At 41.7% G+C, this 18553-nt stretch overlaps 1 protein-coding gene across 6 annotated transcripts in view; it reads right to left on the bottom strand.

Annotated features, from left to right (window-relative positions):
• The window catches only part of LOC121941842 (nucleosome-remodeling factor subunit BPTF-like), a 56337-nt gene extending 37784 nt beyond the window's left edge, over nucleotides 1-18553 (bottom strand). For 3 of the 6 annotated variants that reach the window (XM_042484742.1, XM_042484744.1, XM_042484745.1), the window contains exons 1-9: nucleotides 17683-18553; nucleotides 13243-14065; nucleotides 8240-8291; nucleotides 7762-7930; nucleotides 4263-4505; nucleotides 3382-3591; nucleotides 1982-2170; nucleotides 1364-1536; nucleotides 852-1028 (exon numbers count right to left, since the gene is read on the bottom strand). In XM_042484742.1, coding sequence (XP_042340676.1) covers nucleotides 852-1028; nucleotides 1364-1536; nucleotides 1982-2170; nucleotides 3382-3591; nucleotides 4263-4505; nucleotides 7762-7930; nucleotides 8240-8291; nucleotides 13243-14065; nucleotides 17683-18259 — 2613 coding nt within the window. In that variant the 5' untranslated portion in view covers nucleotides 18260-18553. The remainder of the gene's footprint in view (nucleotides 1-851; nucleotides 1029-1363; nucleotides 1537-1981; nucleotides 2171-3381; nucleotides 3592-4262; nucleotides 4506-7761; nucleotides 7931-8239; nucleotides 8292-13242; nucleotides 14066-17682) is intronic. The other 3 variants (XM_042484743.1, XM_042484746.1, XM_042484747.1) reach the window with 3 other exon arrangements.

Here is an 18553-nt window from a genome sequence, read left to right as displayed (position 1 = left end):
AAGACAAATTAAGTTGGATCTACTCAGGGATTAAGTTAATGAACACTTCACCCACAGAATGATCATTTGTTTATCAATTACTCACCCCGTGTTACGTTGAATTTGTTAAGAAAAATGTGTTTTTCTCACATTTCTTGGTGGGGAACAAAGAATGAGAAAATGGAGAAAATGCTTGATGAATTGATGTAAAGGGGGGCGTGTCTAACACGCCAGCAAAAATATCTGTTTAGAAACTCTCACACAACTCATGGTGTATAATCCAGGTCCCATTTATCCAACTGTATTATTATTACTTCCCAAACACATGCATTTTGGCTTCAAATGCACTTGCATATGCACTTTTCCAAAAACATTACTAATTAATAGACTAGCACACGAGGGGCGCACCTGGGCAAATGCCAAGTGTGCTATTTGTCTGTGTGTGAGTCTGTCTGACCATTGTGTTTTAAATAGAAAGGTTTTCACAAAATGCATGTGTTCAGGAAGTGGTGAGCATACAACTGGATAAATGAGACTTGGATTATACTGCACGAGCTGTGTGAGAGCTTGTAAATAGATAATATGATACAGTTTTTCTGTTAAACGTAGTCCCCTCTGACTTCGATTCATCAAGAATTGTTTCTGTTTTTAGTTTCATTCATTCTTTCCTTCAAGAATTCAACATAAGCACTGACTAAATGATCATTTTGTGGGAGAAATATTCCTTTAAGCATCACAATTCACCATCAGCTTCATATCATCTTTGTTAGTGAATATCAGTTGATTAAACAATTGGTTGCAGCTCTAATTTTAACATTAGAGTATTTCTGAAAATTCAAACAGCACAAACAGCAAGTTGTGGTGCTACTTGCCTCTCTGTGCTGGTGCTTGTTGAGGGCCACAGTGTTGGTGCTGTACTGGTTATGATAGATGCGGTATTTCCCCTCCTGGCCAAGCTTGAAGTATTGGCTGAGTGTCCCCTTCATCACCACCTCCTTGCCACGCATGCTGACACGGGTGACATCCCCTTGTGCATTTACTACTAGTACCTGTAGAATAAAAGAAAATGAGTCCCTACGGTTTATCACAGACTGCCTTTTTTGCAACAAAGTTGACGTTCCAACATACTTTCTGTTGCAATCAGCTATTCTGGATAAAACAAGCATCCTCATTACACACACTGACACTGAAGCCTTGAAATGAGCTTTGATTTGTTCGCTCTTGCTCATCTGCATCAAAGGCCCCGGATTAATGGATGAATGAAATTTCATTTTGTTCACTTTGGAGAATGTTTTAGTGCCTGAATATCACAGGTAACTCAACCCTAAGGCTGTTAGCCTCATGTTCATACAAACACTTCATCATCATCCATGGCTCTTCTCACCTCTTTGCCCTCCTTGAAGCCCTTGTTAGCTTCATGAACAGCTGCAGCTACCTGCTGGTTCTTCATCTGGCTAAGCTTGCTGTCAGGGTTCCTCAGCCGAGTCACCATGCGAGTGGCCGCAGACTTTCTACTGCTGAGACCTGTCTCACCGTTGGCTGAGTCTTTACTGTCCCCTGGAAACATAATACCAAGATCAATCAAAGACAGAGGACGACACGTCTTACGCTCTTGTAAAGGCTATTTTAACTTAAGCCGTATGATGTGCAATAATCAAGACCTCAGTGGTAACATAAATATAGCTGTAATATGTTTGTTTTGCTTTTTTCGTACAGAGAAAACTACTGTGTAAAATGTGCTGCTTGTCTGTTTCAGGGACTATTAACTGGAACGAACAATGTGTAGATGACTAGTGGGATATAGAGGACTAGATACTGGTACTTCTAACCTGACAGTGTTTTAACTTTCGCTTTTTCTGTCTTTTCTATACATGTGTTTGTGCAAATAAACAATTAAAAAACACAGAGTCCTGTCTACAGCTGTATAACAGAAATTGCCATCGAAGATATCCATGGTATTACAAAAACCAAGACATAATTGTGAGGTATTGCTTTGTCACACCTGTGTCATCAAGGCTAGCCAGGGATGACTGCGAGGACTTGTCCAACAGGTCTGGAGGTTCAGGACCTCTGGGAGGGACCAGAGCTCCAATGCTGCTGTTACTGTTCTCCTCGCTGACCTGGGACGGCTGGCTCAGGCTAGGGACGCCATCTCCGCTGACAGGGACTGAATCTGATGATGGGTTTTCTGCTGTTTAGACAGAAAATAAGAAAACGGACTGACTGTAACATAATAAGACTAGCTTTGTCTAGATGTTATTCTTGCTGTCATCAGTCATCTTCTGAGACATCGTTCAGGGTGAGTTTTAGTGTTGCAGCAAGGAACATGCGTAAGCCTGTGCTAAGACTGCACTATAAAGACAAACAGTTGCATCAAAACTGTCAAAAATGACAAATAAATCAAAGGTTCTGTAAATATAGAAACTCAGTCTTAATATAGACACAAAACTTTCTTGTGATAGTTCTAAGATTGTTTGGGTTGTGGCTCCCTCTACTGATACGTTGTGAGTAATGCATGCATCACACAACCAGTTCAGATGGAGGGATGGGTCACTTGAAAGCAATGGGTGACTGCTCTAGGCAAGGCTCCAACAAGGCTTGCAAATACATGACTACACTGACAACAACAATGAATAATGAAGCCCTGTTATTAAGGGTGAATGTGTGCAGATCATCACTGAGCAGTTTTTCAACAAAGGCACTACGGAAACAGAACAGGGGTGGAAATCACAGAGTAATGTTATGTTTACACCACAAGCGACACAGCAACAGGCCAAAAGTCATTTTCAAAGGAAGCCTGTAGCATGAAGGTACAAACTGATGCATAAAACTTGGCGCTGTTGATGAGTGTTATGCGCTGCAAACGCCTCAGTGTTAAAAATATTGATATTTGGAGCCAGTGTATCGATGATGTACAGCAAGAGTAAATAATATGATAGAATACTGTATCCATATTTTTGTCCCACCCAGAAAGTTGTCTCTTTTTATAAGAATTATTGTGTCAGGCAACATAATTGCTGTTCCCATGTGATCGGCTGTGAAGGCTTGGTTTTGGTCATGCAGCGACAATGGCATCTGATTGCAAATCAATTGGTGCAATCAGCTTCTCAGCTCTGGAGACAAAAAAGGCATGAGGAAAGCATTCCAAGGCTGAAGCCGGGTTTGAAGAAATACATTTAAAAAAAGAACAATTGAACACAAAAGCCGGCAGCTGAAATGAGCCACATGCAAAGAGGCAGGCTGAGAAATGGTCAGGAGGAGCGCCAAAGCTCTGGGGGTATAAGGCGGAACAAAAAAGTCACTGGTATGAGATTCATCACACAATGCTGTGAAGCTGCAGTGAAGTAGATCGCCAAAAAGAGCGTAATGAGGTCAACTTCACCCTGAGATGTCCTTGTATACCTTCTTTGTTGCTAGAGACTTCCATTTGGGAACATCCCGCTATCAGAGGCTCTATGGTGGAGGCCAGGGGCTTTGGAGCCTCAGAGGCCAGGCTATAGCTCACGGTGGTGGGGATGGTTTGTGTCGGGGCGGAGGTTGCTGGAAGTATAGGTCCGTCTGAGATGCTACTGCCACTACTGCCTTCTTGGCCAGTGGGTGGAGCTTCAACGACTACAGACGAACAGCAGCAATGTTGTAATTATTGTGGATTTTATAATGCATACATAAATTGGAAACAACGGAGAGAGGCAGTGATGATTGGGGCTGAAAAATATGATCAAGCCATAAAATCCCTTATCAATTGGGAAAAAGAGTTTGTAAATTGTTGGCAAAGCTACATATACTTTCTATAAAAATGTATCTTAGTTTAAATACGGTTTTTAAGATGAATGCAATCATGCATTTTTGGGACTGCATGCAGATATTTATACCCAATATGCTCTCGAGGTCAATCCTCCCAAAGTTATGAGCCTTTTGTTGTGCTGCCCATGCAGTAAATGTCTTATTATTCTGTAAAAGGGCCACTTTATTGCACTGGATAATACACATCCAGCAAGACACACATATAAATTAAAATGTGTGCTTTGTGAGTGCCAAAATTGTCGCTTGGGTCTTGAAAAAAAAGTAAGCATTTCTAATTGCTCTGAGAGCCATATAACAACAGAATTGATTCTCAAATCAATAACTAATTACACCATTGTGATGATGTCCTTCTCTACAAGTCTCAAAAACACAACAGAGCAGTGGAGGTAATCAGACCCAGAGGAACAGCTTTTCGGGTCATACATTTTTTTGAGCTACATGCACTGGTTGTACATGTGAAATAAAAACATCATAAATACCTCCGCCATCCTTTTTCTCTTCCATGGCCTTTTCTTTTGTCTCCTCCTCCTCCTCTTTCAGATCTTTGACCTTGCCCTCCTGTTGCCCCTCGTCCCTCAGCTTGTCCTCTTCACCTTCCTTCTCCACATCCACCTCCTTCTTCTCCTTCTCCAGCCGTGCTTTCTGCGCCTCCTCAGCTGCCCGTCTCTTCACCTCCTCCAGCTCCTCCTCCTTCTTGGCCCTCAACCGCTCCAGGATCTCCTCTGGATGAAAGAAGAGGACGTCAACAAAAGACGATGGATTTAAGACAAAAGAATTGAAAGGCTGAGCCAATAATTATAGTGTGATTATCATTAAATCACACTCAGCGATGTGATCAACAACACAAGAACGCAGACAATGTAATCTGTCAGAATGTGAGTTGTCTAAAAGGCATAATTTTGGAAAATACTGAGAACAACCTTTACAAAACTTGGTGTGCAAAACCTAGAGGAAATTCAATTAGTATAAACTGTAATTGTACAGTAGCCGTTTTGTGTTTCAATCGTCAAGTGAATTTTAAGTGAATTTTTAAAATGTTGCCATATAAGTAAATAAGTTGCCAGTATAAACTATACTCATGCATGGCTGTAAATTGCAAGTAAACAGATTAGAAGAAGAACAGGTTGCTAACCAGAATACAGGAAAATGGAGAGAAGTCTTGGGAAGCATGCTTTATTTGTCAAGTTTTGTCAGCTAGTTTTGGCCATGTTTGGAGACATATTAAGACGCGGATAGCAGAAACAGCTGGTCAGTCATGTGAGTTAAATGTTTGCTTTATTGGAACTTAATCAGCCAAGGCGTTTTCATACTCATTTGTTGCATCAGCCCTTTTTCGAAAAAGGCAAAACAACCTCAACCCGCTGTAAAAAAAACAAACTTTTTTTTTATCAAATCTTGTAGTTTCCATACTGAGTTTCTAAGGGAATGCAAAGGAAACAGGACCTTTGATGAATAAATCACAAAAGACATATTAAAAGCCACAATAGTGCTGAAACAAACAGATTCAAGATATCAATTTGAGGCAACCTGGCCAAAATTAATACTAACAGACAAAGAGGGGGTGTTTTTGGGCTACTTTATGATGCGCTTTAACTATTTATTTTAACCCAAAACTAGGAGAGACACAGAATGTCACTCTTATTATTCTCCTTATTCAGACTTCACACATGGTAGCAGAACCAGACTCTTTAAAGGATTAGCATTACATAATCTGCATGTAAAATCAATAAACATATACATACATGCTTGTTAAAGTTGAGCAATTAACATCCTAACTTAAAGTATAATTAGATTTTAATGAGTGGTCGAAAAGTGCACAATGGCACTATGCTGTGTTTTAGATTGATCATTACAGCGTTAATGTGTAGAAGCAGTGATAGTCATGTACTGAAAGATAATCAACATGTTTGGTCACTGATACAGTAGAGTATGACTCATCAGTAGCACCATTACAGATTTAGCCATAAACATAAAACCTCCATCTGCACTGAAAAGCAATTTGTAAGAATTGAACAAAGCAGGAATGGAGGGAAGCATTTTAAAGTCAGATATGAGATATAATGTCCTATTCTGTCCCATAAATCATCAAAATGATGAGAGCAGGATAAAGGAGACAGAAAAACGTATGATGAAAACTTCAAATCCTGAAGCTAAAATACTCAGGAAAACAGGAGAATTCAAAAAATCCTAAATTATTTCTTTCTTTTACCACTGAAGCAGACAACATTATATGAGTCTGTGTTACAGAATCTGTGGTTACATTGTTTCTGTTTAATATATTAAGCTGGACATCATTATCTAACAGTGTTTAATCTGTCTCATCCAAAAGGAAATCTGGCATCAATCAGATCAAACAGTACAGCATGCAAATGTTGAGGTTTTGCTTTTGTGGACCAGAAACCAGGAAACAACATCTTGTTTGTTAAATGTTTCCTTTTGTTTCATCAACGCTGGTTTACAAATGCAGAACAATGACACTGGATGAAAGAGTATATCTTCAGTTTCACACTTACCACCAAGTCTACACGTATATTCCAACAGTATCATAGGGCTTACTACTGGAGCTTTCACAAAATGTTTTACAGATTTTTGATAAGCATAAGTACTGTGGAAACAATGACTAAGTGGAAAAAGGAAATAATAGAACAGCTGGAACAGTCTGATAATTTCACAAAACACATCACTTAATTGTTATTCAGCCTTTAAAACCAGGAAAAGACAACACTTATGATATTGCGATATCCAAAATATAGGAAGATACCTAGTCACAGCTAATCGCTATGTTGAAATAATATCGATACATGGCCCAGCCCAACTTCAGTGCGCCTTAGCAGGTCTCTGAAACTCTCCAACAGCGACGGAAACCATTCTCAAAAAAGACTTTCCCTCATTTGATGGTTGATGATGGCGGTGGGAAGCGCTGTTGAAACTCATACGTCCAAAACAGATTATGACTGTATGTGAATTACATAATATTACAATGCAGTTCACCAGTGTGGAAGGATCTGCATTTGTTGTTTTAGCACTCATTGATTCATTTTTTTCCCCCATGAATTTGTCACCCATCCCTTCTGTGCACAGCAGATGCTAGATAGATGTGCTAGTTTCCTCTCAAGCTGTTGCATCACAAGTCAAAACCATGTACAGAGTACTTGCTGCGGTGGTATACTGGTTTCATAGTACACCATGCTATGAAAACTGATGGTTATCATAATAAAATTGCAACCAGACAGAGAATCTGTGTGCATCTCCTTTCTTCATTGACTGACTTCAGTCTTTTGACACATATTTTCACTAAAAATGCTTTTAATTGCAATACAGCCTTTTTTTCAGCCAAAAAAATAAACCCACTTCTGTTTCATTAACATGAGGGTCATTGTAACTGATAATAATAATAATTGTAGCATACTGCAATATTTTCTGAGACCATCATTCTGTATTGTACCGTAAAAAAAAAGCAGCACCATTTAAATTGTTCCGACACTCATTTGTTATGAACGTCTACCTCAAGGCAAACTGAATGCTATAAACTTGATGCGCGCTCACAAAAATGTATCATTTTCAGCAAAACAGCAAGCAATAAACATACACATGGGTTAAGTGGACAACCTACAGACAGAAAGCAACGGGTGAGGGACTAAAGGGAAGCTCAGGAGCTGGATACTGGCCAAACTGGGACCAGAGTAAGGTTACATAATAGCCTGGTGATTCCTATGGTCCAGCCATCTATGACTGGGTGGCATTCATGAGTGGGGGGGGGGGGGGGGGGGGGGGGGGGGGGGGGGGGGGGGGGGGGGGGGGGGGTGGGGGGGGGTAGGCAGAGGAGTGGGAGGACAGATAGAGAAAGAGAGAGAGAGAGAAAAAAAAAAAACCTTTCCCTTTTTTTTTCATGATTAAACTCAGCGACAGAAAGCATCTCTGATCCTTTGCAACCCGGTGTATGTTTTTCAAATGCAGAAAGAATGAAAAACTCTTTACCATTGGCGGCAGTGAGGTAACACTTGTTGCTGCCACGGGCCTTGTTGGTTAGGTCCTCAGTGATGTCCATGTGCGCGTGCACCTCATCCCTGATCTCCTCAAGCGCCGCATACAGGTCGGCCTCCCAGTACTCCTTATCCAAACAGTCTATGAGTTCAGCTAGCTGGACCTGGGAAGGGCAGAGTTAAGGGAAGGTTCAATAAGTGCAATACACAAGTAGGTTAATGCAATGACAGCTGCACTGCTAAAACACTGATAGTAATATAATAATTTTATCTATTTTCAACAACTTTCAAAACAACCATTACAAAAAGTGCATATTAAAGATAGTTTGAATGCATTTTGTTAACTAACAAAGAGCAGAGTTGTAAAAATATTATGTAAGAAATTAAGAAGAGTATTTTTAAAATTAAATCATTTACTTTTATTGTATGGGATGCTTACATCCCCAGAAAGAAAAATGATGAGTTGCATTTACCTTGGTGCTGTAGTACCAGATGGCTTTGTCCTCCTGCTCACCATCCTCCTCACTGTAGGGGAGACAACAAGAGCAGAGACAGGAGGGGGAAAAAATTAGGAGACACAACACACTAGAAGATAGACGCTTTATATATGCATGCTTTCTGTAGGCTGTTGTGTGGCTGCATGTTTTTAAAGCCATTCGCTTGTTTGCCTTTCCTCTCTTCAGTGTGAAAACACTGAATTGCAGTACAGCCATTTGTCTAAATCAAAATATTTACATCACATGCATGTGCAAGATATGAATATGCTTTCCATAAATCAGAGGCGACCTGGCATTTGTCATGCCAGCAATTACTTTTTGAAGCACTCCAGGTACTTGACATTAATTTAGATCCGTCCACTATAGACTTTAATTTTGATGGATCGCCTGCTTGACTGATGATCATCAATATAGTCATTCATTATTGGCAAGTCACCAATTAACCTAACTTGCATGTCTGGACTGTGAGACAAAGCCAGAGAACCTGGAGAAAACCCACAATGACATAAGGAAAACATGCACACTCTTTCTGTGAGACGACAGCCACCCATCAACACGTTGAACCTCACAAAAAATATGAATGCCTATTTCCATCTCTCTGTTGTGATACACTGCTGTCATATTCATGGCCAACGAACAAGACATCCATTACACAACCAAATTCATATGAGCAGGTGTGAACAGCTGAGCAAAACGCGTAAGGTGTCGTTGGAAAACGAAGAACAATTAATCCACTGAAGAATCTTGGCACACTTCAAAACTGCCAATCACACTTTGATTTGTTCAATTGTTCTTCAAGTGATCCTCATCTCATTTTGCCAGATTTATTCATCAGTGTGGAAAATGACAAGGAGCCTTATTTTATGTAATGGACAAAATGATACAGATATTGCATACTAGGGTTGCATAATATATCTCTTTTAATCGTCATCCTTGTGCAACAAACACATCCCGAAAAACTTCAATATTGCACTTTGATATACATAATTACGTCTGATTCGTGTCTTGCTGCTAACTCTGATCAGTCAGACAAAGCACTCGTCGTAAAGCATCATCTGATTGGTCAAAATCTGCACACATGTCAGTGAGGTTTATTACACCAGTGTTGATGTACTACTCTGCATGTTCAAAGGAGGAAAGTGTGAAAAGATGAGTTCGGACAAAAGTGCTCGTGCCAGAGAGGAACTGGTGCCCAAAAAGTTGCACATCAGGCGAGTGGCAATATTTTGGATACACCGTGAGATGATGTGGAACAGGCACAATAATGTAATAATATAGGTAATATAGCTCTTTTTTCATCATCACTATTGCATATCACATATTTTCCTCATATTGCGCAACTTTATTAGATTTGTATTGTATGTAAGTATGCTGCAGCTGTAAAACATTTGTTATAGAGCTACAGTGTATGTCTAGTCACGGGGCTGGCTCGAGTCTCACAGGTCTCTTGGCAATAAAATCTCAATATCAACTATTCATAAAGGTTAAGGGTGTTTTCTAAGAGCACTGCAACTTAATGTTTTGAAAGTGTTTCCCAAAACAAGCACTTCAGGGCCAATCCACGTGCTTGGCTGTCTGGAGCATTTTAGAAATGTTGGCTGTCCATGGTGCTGAAGACAATTATCAGCTGATTTTAAAGTTACTTGCTGTATTATTCTCTTTGTAGAAATTCATACATATGCTACATAAAGCACAAACTGTAAAATATAATATGCGTGGCAGGGTGGTGTTAAGATTGAAATCAATATCACAAACATGAATTTGTACTGACCTATCTTAACTCTAACTCTGTTAGTTTTTATTACAACATGCTTCACAATATAGTATATCTAAATATATAGAATTAGTCATTAAAATATATCATACAATTTTTATATGAATAAAATCCCAGTGATGATAAATAATAATACCAAATGGTAACCTGGCCCTACTAAATTATTTAAATGACTTTAAATTTAATCTAAATGATTAAAACATTGTGAATTTCAATATTCTGTGAAAACATCAGCTCTCTGCAGCTTCCTATGAAAATGTTTGTACCAGTAGGACACTGAGGGTGAACTGTACTGATTAACAGGACACCTTGTCTTCTGCAAAGGTCCAACACAACAAGAAATATTGACAAGGACATTTTTAAACTTTTAGAGTTTATGTAGGAGCAGCAACAGAGCGGAATATTTGACAGCTTTTTGCTCAACATGGTCCATGCCAAGACGCTGAACACTGAGGCTGTGTAACAGTAGTGTCTATTCAGCATCCTTGCAGGACTTCACTGGAGGCACATGCACGCACACATACACGCATATGCATGCACGCACGCACACACGCATGCACACACACACACACACACACACACACACACACACACACACACACACACACACACACGCACACACACACACACGCACGCACGCACACACACAAACACACACACTTCTGTGCACATCATTCACTGCACGTACATCCAGTCACACAAACTTTCCTCTGTGCACGCTACTTGTATGCACAAACACACACAGGCTCTGTGAAGATCGGTAATGCGGCACCTGCTGGGGGCCAATTCAGTGAGCAGGACGAAGCAGAAAAAAATAAAGAGACCAGAATGCAGCAATGACAAACCTCAGGCCACCCAACCTTTTAAATCTTATATTGTTAAGGTGATCCATTATGGTTTATGTAGCGGGCCTTCTGCTGCTGCTGACCCAGCACACATACCATCTGTGACTGCTCAATACCAAGATAATTTGCGAACGTATGGGCCCAATACTGCTGATGGTCAGGTTATATTAAATCCTATGGATGGATGCACTTATTTTTGGTTTAATTAACAGCAGGTCTTGCCACACTGAGGATCTGTACTCTCACGCGAGAGCTTCAGTTTGTGGTATCCTTCACTTTGCACTAGACCTGTTACAATAGCTTCTTTTGGTGGATGATATATTAAAGATATTTTTAGGGCTTTTAGTGCCTTTATTTGAAAGGACAGGTGTAGCATGAAAGGGGGAGAGAGAGTGGATGACATGCAGCAAACGGCTGAGCCGGACTCGAACCCGCGGTCGCTGAGGTGAGGACACAGCCTCTGTACATGGGGCGCCTGCTCTACCAACTCAGCCACCTGATGCCCCAGAAATAACTGTGATAAATGATATAATTCTTTTTATTTGGCTTAGGCTCAGTGAAAAATATGCCGAGACACTAAGCATAAGTCTTATTATGTTTGGGAAAATCCTGTTGTTCCTGTTCCAGTTCTGGAATCACATTGGCTAAAATGTTGGTGACGTTACTGGGTAAATAGAAATGTTTGTAAACAAACATGGACATGACCTTGACCATTTTTGCTTACCTCGATAAGTTGAAAACTAAATTATTGTGACAGACCTACTCTGCACCAAAACACTCAATGCTTTTTGTCACTAGGAATAAAAGCACAGCAGTGACAAAATGTGGTGTTCTTTTCACATTCCTGAGCTACATCATGGTTTATTAAACTGGATATGGAAGTTGTTTAAAGGGGGCTTTACTCCAACTTTAGACCTGTAGTGTATAACATGTTCAGCAATACTGTTCTCCTTTATCACATTCATGGTAATTCATGGTATGCATTCATGGATGATCCAGTCAATTTAAATTGGTTAGTACATGTCATTAAGGAGACAACTGTTGAGGTACAAAAATTCAATTAAAAGTCAAGATGAAATGGCATTTTGAGAGTATCTAGCTTTGGTATCATGGCTATTTCCGAGTGAAACAGGACAGGCAGGCAGAATATAACGTTAGGAGGATATGATTTGGTTGCTGAAAAGAGGGCTTGTCATAATAACAGTGAAACGTGGATGGTGTAACACCAGCGGGAAAGTAGTATCCATCTGGTAGAGAGATGATGCCCATTGTGTGCTCCATGTAACGTTAGTTGCTGAAGCAGTCCACTGTAAAATGCATTGTGCATAGTCTGGAGCTGTCACTGATACCAGTTTCATCATAGTGATTAAATTTTAACAAGAGGGCCCCTCACCACAGTATTTTGGGGAAATGAAGACACACTGATGTACCACGCTGTTGCTAGCTAGCTAACTAATAAATAGATCTGTGCAACTTAAAGTCGCAGATTGATTGGCTGGCATTGGTTGCTACTAGCTCATGTAAGCGCACATCGTATTTTGTTTTACAGGAAGAAAACATGGTATAAGAATACAAGGAAATAGTTTTTCTGTATTTTTTGGCATATATTGTTAAAAAGGGTGCACAAAATGACCTGGGGATGTGATCTAAAGGGCATTTTTCATTTCACATCAACTTTAATGTTATTTATAGTTAGTGGTTGTTTAGTGATAAACAATTCTGAGGTTAAGCAATCATGTGTATAAACTATAGGTGCAAACATAAGTATCTGTGATTTTCACGGACGAACCTATGACAACACTGATCCTCTCATGAATGGAGGGGGATCAGACACGAGCTGCACATGTTCCCAGTAAAGCTTGAGACTCCTATATTAACAATCTCTACATAAATGACTGGGACCACGTAAACTGATCCATAAATACTGTGGTACAACAGCTGCACAGAAAGCAGCTACAGTACATATTGTATCAGAAATTGCAGCACAGGAATGTGCAGAGAGGGAATAACAGGATTACTGGCTATATCTCTCTTTTTCATGGTGTTGTTCATAACTGTACATGCAGATGGATTGTGACATTCATAAACACTTTGTAAGACACAGAGTTATGTGACAGCTTTGGACACTCACTGCTTTGAGCTAATTAAACTGCTTTAAAAGTGCTCTTTTCTACTAGTTAAGCTTGCAGCCAAATACTCGATGAAAACAGCAAATTCTGAAAATTTGGGCAAATGTGTGAGTTGGTTGTGTGTTGGTAGTGTGCTGTTAGTATGCTACTACTTTGGCGAGGACTGTTGGGTAAAATCATTAGAATCATTTGCAATAATCGGAGTACATAAATGAAACATGGTGAACTTACACGACAATGCGGCGGTTAAGGAACCAGTATTTTCGGTGGTGTCGGTCATAGCCGACTGGCAGTTGTCGAATAAATGGTTTGCTCCGCTGCACTTCTGGGATGCAGTCCGCTACGCCGGGTACCTTGTGTGCCACACACACCTCACACTGCCACTCGTCCTCTGGCACTTCTTGCAAAGGCGGCTTCACACACTCCAGATGGTAAACGGCTGAACATGTCTCACAGCACAGCAGGTCACCAAGGCGATGGCACACCCTGCAGTGGTCGTCGTAGGCAACAACACCCTCCGACATTAGCTCCTCTCGGGCAATGTTGGTTGCCAGGAACTGGTCCACCAAAAACTGGAGAACTTTGACTTTGCTCTCCAATGGTTCATACGGGTAATCCTCACACTCCTGGAAAGGCAGAATGTGCCGGTACTCTGGGTCACTCTCACAGTACGCCCGCACCACCTCTGGCCAGGTCATACCGTCCACAAAATACAGAGTGGAGTTGACAGAGTCCTTCACGTCAGTGGGACCAAATGTGGTGTTGGAAGTGTCCTCCTCTCTGAGAATCGCTTTGAGCAGGGAGATGTGGGTCTCTGCCAGCAGTGTGCACTGCTCCTGGCTGGCCAACGCGGCACAGAAATCCTCAAAGCGGAACGGGGAGAGCCGCAGCACCGTGCCAAAGTTACGGAGGACTTCGTAGACGGCAGACACATTGAGGAGCTGTGAGGTAGGAACCTGGAGGTCCTCAGAGGACTTGGGAACCTCCAGGGGAGGAATGTCCTTTGCCTCAAGGATGGGAGACTGCGGTCGCAATGCCCGACTCCTTCTCCGGCCTGCAAGAGGTGAGAGGAAAAGAGCCAGGAGTGAGAAGAAGGGTGGCATACAGAACAAAAAAAGGAAATGGAGAGCAAATGTGTATATAAGAATAAAAGGACCATTGATGCTTTGAGTCAATATAAAATGTTAAAACATGACAACTGGGAGTATTTTCATTAGGTGATCTGTAGAAATCTGAGCTACAGTATAAACCTTTCCCATTGGTCAATGCAACCTAAAGCCTGAACTTTTTTGGCATCCTCAATGCATCATTAGACTGCACTCTCTGGTTTTGCACCCGCACAGGAGGACACCCCTGGTCAGACTCTGGGCAGTCGGAGTAGATACCGTCTTCCAGCTTGCCTGACGGCATTTAGGGATCCCTCAAAAGGCAACTCAATTTGCCACCAGTAATCCAAGTTTTGTTCTAATAAAAAGGGCACAATCAAAATGTACAAACATAAGTAAGATGACAACAACCTATTAATTACAAATACTACATATGACTGGTAGAACATCTAATTTAGTGGGGAATCACACATCAGTGCTATTATGAATGGGGTTATTACTATTACAATGTGGCACAGGAGAAATCACATTATAAATGGTAGACAAGCCCATGCTTGTCCAAAGATGATACGCTGAATGCTCCCGCTTGATTTATAAGCCTGGCTTTTTTCTACTGTGTAATCAATGCTTATAGTGGAGCTTATGCACTGTACCTGTATTATTCCCTCTGATGTCTGTGTACATTAACCATTTCTTTCTTTTGATGTGAACAGGTCAGTGCAGGTCATTCAACGTCCTCGTGACCCCGCTCCTTGCCTGTCACTGCTTGAGGATGTTATGACAAGGTGAAGAAACATTTCTTTAATCACTGTAGAATTAGTACACTATTACTATTTACTAGTCATACAGCCTTACAGTGGATTGATGTGCTCTTCTGTCCCTTTCATGCACTCTTCACAATCTCAGTGATATTGTCGCATTATTCTACAGTGTAGGTTGCAGCATTAACTTTTCAGACAAATCAACCAATCGTACAATTTTACACCACTTCACCCACACTGTCTGCCATGTCGTTATTTAATTGTAAGTACTGCACAAACCACTGGTAAACTGGAAGTCAAGAACTGCTTTGCGAATAAATTTGTATTAGGTCCCATATGATTGTGTGGTTTAGCACTGATGTGTAAACAGAGAAACATTGATGGGACTGCAACAGATCTAGCCCCTTCACAAATGGTGACAGCCAGGGGTTAACCTGTGACAGCAGTGAACGGGTCAAACAGGGGTTGACTGCTGCCTGTGCATTATTTAGCATCAAACCAGGATTGTGTGTAATAGTGGTATGCGTGTGGGTGTGCAATGTGTTCAAAAGCAGTGTGGAAATGTGTTTATATGTCCATGGCAGTGAAAGCACAATAATGTCTAGACCACTGGTCTTACGAAAGACCCCTCACACTCGGCTGCACAATGCTGCCACGTTCACATCTTTATAAAAAACAGCCAGAGTGTCCATTGGAAGTTGAGAGGTATGTGAGTAATCCTTGAACCCCTTACATGGCATCTAAGCCTGATCAGAGTGTAATGAGGTGTTGTAGGATGAAAAAAACAAGAAATACAATCTACATTAAAATGCTTCTTTCCAAATAACAATTCTGTTTCCAAGAAAATTGAATCCCAACAAGAAAGGACAAAGTCTAATGCCACGGAGTTATTAAAAGAGTGACCTTTCCTGTTGAACAGATATTGAAATGCTGGATCACCCTTTCACTATACAGTTGTGCTCTTCAATTTACACACGCATGGCAGATTTTGTTGACAATGTGACTGATTATGCAGCACGCAGACAAGCCTCAAAAGGTCTTCAACAAAGTCATTTGGAGTGATGAGACCAAAACTGAAATTTTTGGTCACGACCACAAACGTCGTTTGGAGAGGAGTCAACGGGGTCTATGACGAAAAAGTATCCTACTGTGAAGCATTGAGATGGATCTCTGATGTTTTGGGATGAGTGTCACCTACAGCGGCACAGGGAGCTTAGTCAAAATTAATGCCAGAGTGAAAGCAGCATGTTACCAGAAAATACTGGAGGACAATTTGCATTTATAAGTCTGGAAGCTATGCGTGGGACACACTAGGACTTTCCAAAACGACAATCATCCAAAACCATGAGTTGACCCTTCAGCGGCTACATCAGCAGACGGGTTCTGGACTGACCATCAGTCTCTTGACCTCAATACCATTGAACCAGTTTGTGAAGACCTCGAACTCGGATTTCATGCAAGAATACCAAAGAAAGAACAGCACCTTGCATTTTTTTGGCAAAAAAAATGGGCAGCTTTACCACCTGAGAAAATAAAGGGCCTTGTCCACAACTATTACAAAANATTTCATGCAAGAATACCAAAGAAAGAACAGCACCTTGCATTTTTTTGGCAAAAAAAATGGGCAGCTTTACCACCTGAGAAAATAAAGGGCCTTGTCCACAACTATTACAAAAGACCGCAAGCCACCATTGATGCTAAAGGGGGTAATCAATAGTAGTAAGAACCAAGGGTGTGCAAACTTTGAAACAGGAACCATCTCAGTATTTTATTTATTGCTAGGTTTTGTTTTATGGCTATGCTGTCCTGTGATGCATTAAACGTTTAATTGGAATCCTTTAAAAAAAAAAAATTATGTGATCACTACTTTTTTTTTTTCAAAGTCTGCCACGGTATGCAAACATAAGAGCAGAACTGTAATCCTATGTGGAATTACTCCCAGTAGCTGGCACACTGCTTCCAGTGCTTGGTTTTATATAACAGGTTATGTCAATTGATTTTTACAGACATGATTGTCCATAAGTGAGGGCATAATGGCTCTAATTTGCTCACCTGATAAACACGGTGGTTACTATGGTAACGGTGCACCACGTAATATTCTAACGAGTTGGTGTTTGCAACAAGTGAAAAAAGAGCGCTTCTCTTCAAAACAAAGGCCTTTCAAACTCATTTAGCAGCGGTGTGCAACTAAATATGTCTTCTAGATTAGAGTTGGACAAAGTACAAAGGTCTAGATGTTTGTGGGTTAGGGTTAGAAAAAAATAATTACAATTTATGTGACAGTGCTACTGCCTCAGATTAAGTAGAACTATAAAATGTTAATCCGACGCCAATGTGAAGCAGTGTTTACAAACTGCGAGTTTTGATAGATCGTAGTCTGCATTAGTAGAAACTGCACATGCTGCACTGTGATAGCATGAAATGAAATGTTGAATGAATGAATGGAAAGTGATAAATACACTGCATACATCCAGATTCCCCGTTCGTATGAAAACGCGTTAAATGGAGCGCGCATGAAAAAGTGCGGTACAAAAAGCACGGATAAATAATTTGTTATAACATGACAACAAAAATGTGCTGATCCGACAAAAAGTCACAAACACGAGAGCCGGTTGAAGCGTGGAGCAGATCTGCAAACCAGTGGCAAGCAGAGCACACGGTAAACAAAGGCCTGTTTCTGAGTGCAAGCTCCATTTTGAACAATGCGGCTTGCTTTCTGTAATGAACTAAAGAAAAATAAAATGCACACTTTAAGTTATGCAAACATGCGGTGCTTAAGTGCGTGCACTTGCAAACGGACGTACCTGGGGTGCTACCGAGCGTGCTGTGGCTCCTAAAACTACTCTCGGTACAGTAGCTGGCATCATCATCATCCGGTAGTTCCTCCAGATAGTCAGAATCGTTTCCCAAGGCCTCCTCTTCTTCAAGATCCGACGAAGGGTTGTCGTTCAGGAGTTCGTCGTCGTCTGACCTGTAGCTTAAATTATCATCCTCCTCGTCGCTGTTGTCGTCGTAGACCACTTTGGTTTGAGGCCGCCGCCTCACTCCGCCTCTACCGCCGCGGCTGCCTCTCGACCCCCTGCCTCTCCCTCTCCCTCCTCTGCCCCGCGATGCCGCGGCCGCCACCGTGGTGGAGGCTCCAACTTTCCTGCGGCCCCGGGACGAATGAAAGTTCTCTCTACCGGAGATTTCAGTATCCACCTCCGCAGAGCCAGTGCCGCAAACGCCGCCACTTCCTCCACGTCCCCGGCCGCGTCCTCTGCCTCTTCCCCGTCCACGCATCCCTCTGCTTCGGCTGCCCCGAGAGCCGCGGACTGGCCCGGGTGAACCTTCCCGCATCACAGCTGCTTGTTTGGGCGGCCTTCCTCTTCTCCCCCTCATTGTGGGAGAGAGTCTCTGCTGTTCCGCTTCAATTTCGGTGCTTGGTTGAGCCACGCACACCGGAGAAAAGCGGGGGAGAAAGACACTAACAGGTCTGGGGACGGTTCTCGAGAAGTCTCGACCAAGCCCCGGTCTCAATTTCGGGGCGTAAAGCTCAAACTGAATGGCCGGTGTCCCGCTCTGGGTCGCCTGCAGACGCCATTTTTCTTCTCGGCTCTCCCTCCGTTGAAAACACAGCAGGCCCCAGAGCTGCGTCAACAGCGCCACACACAGCAGCAGTTAGACCGGAACACA

This window comes from Plectropomus leopardus, chromosome 4 (genome assembly GCF_008729295.1).
Source record: "Plectropomus leopardus isolate mb chromosome 4, YSFRI_Pleo_2.0, whole genome shotgun sequence".
NCBI lineage: Eukaryota > Metazoa > Chordata > Actinopteri > Perciformes > Serranidae > Plectropomus > Plectropomus leopardus.
This window is presented reverse-complemented; position numbering and strand designations above follow the sequence as displayed.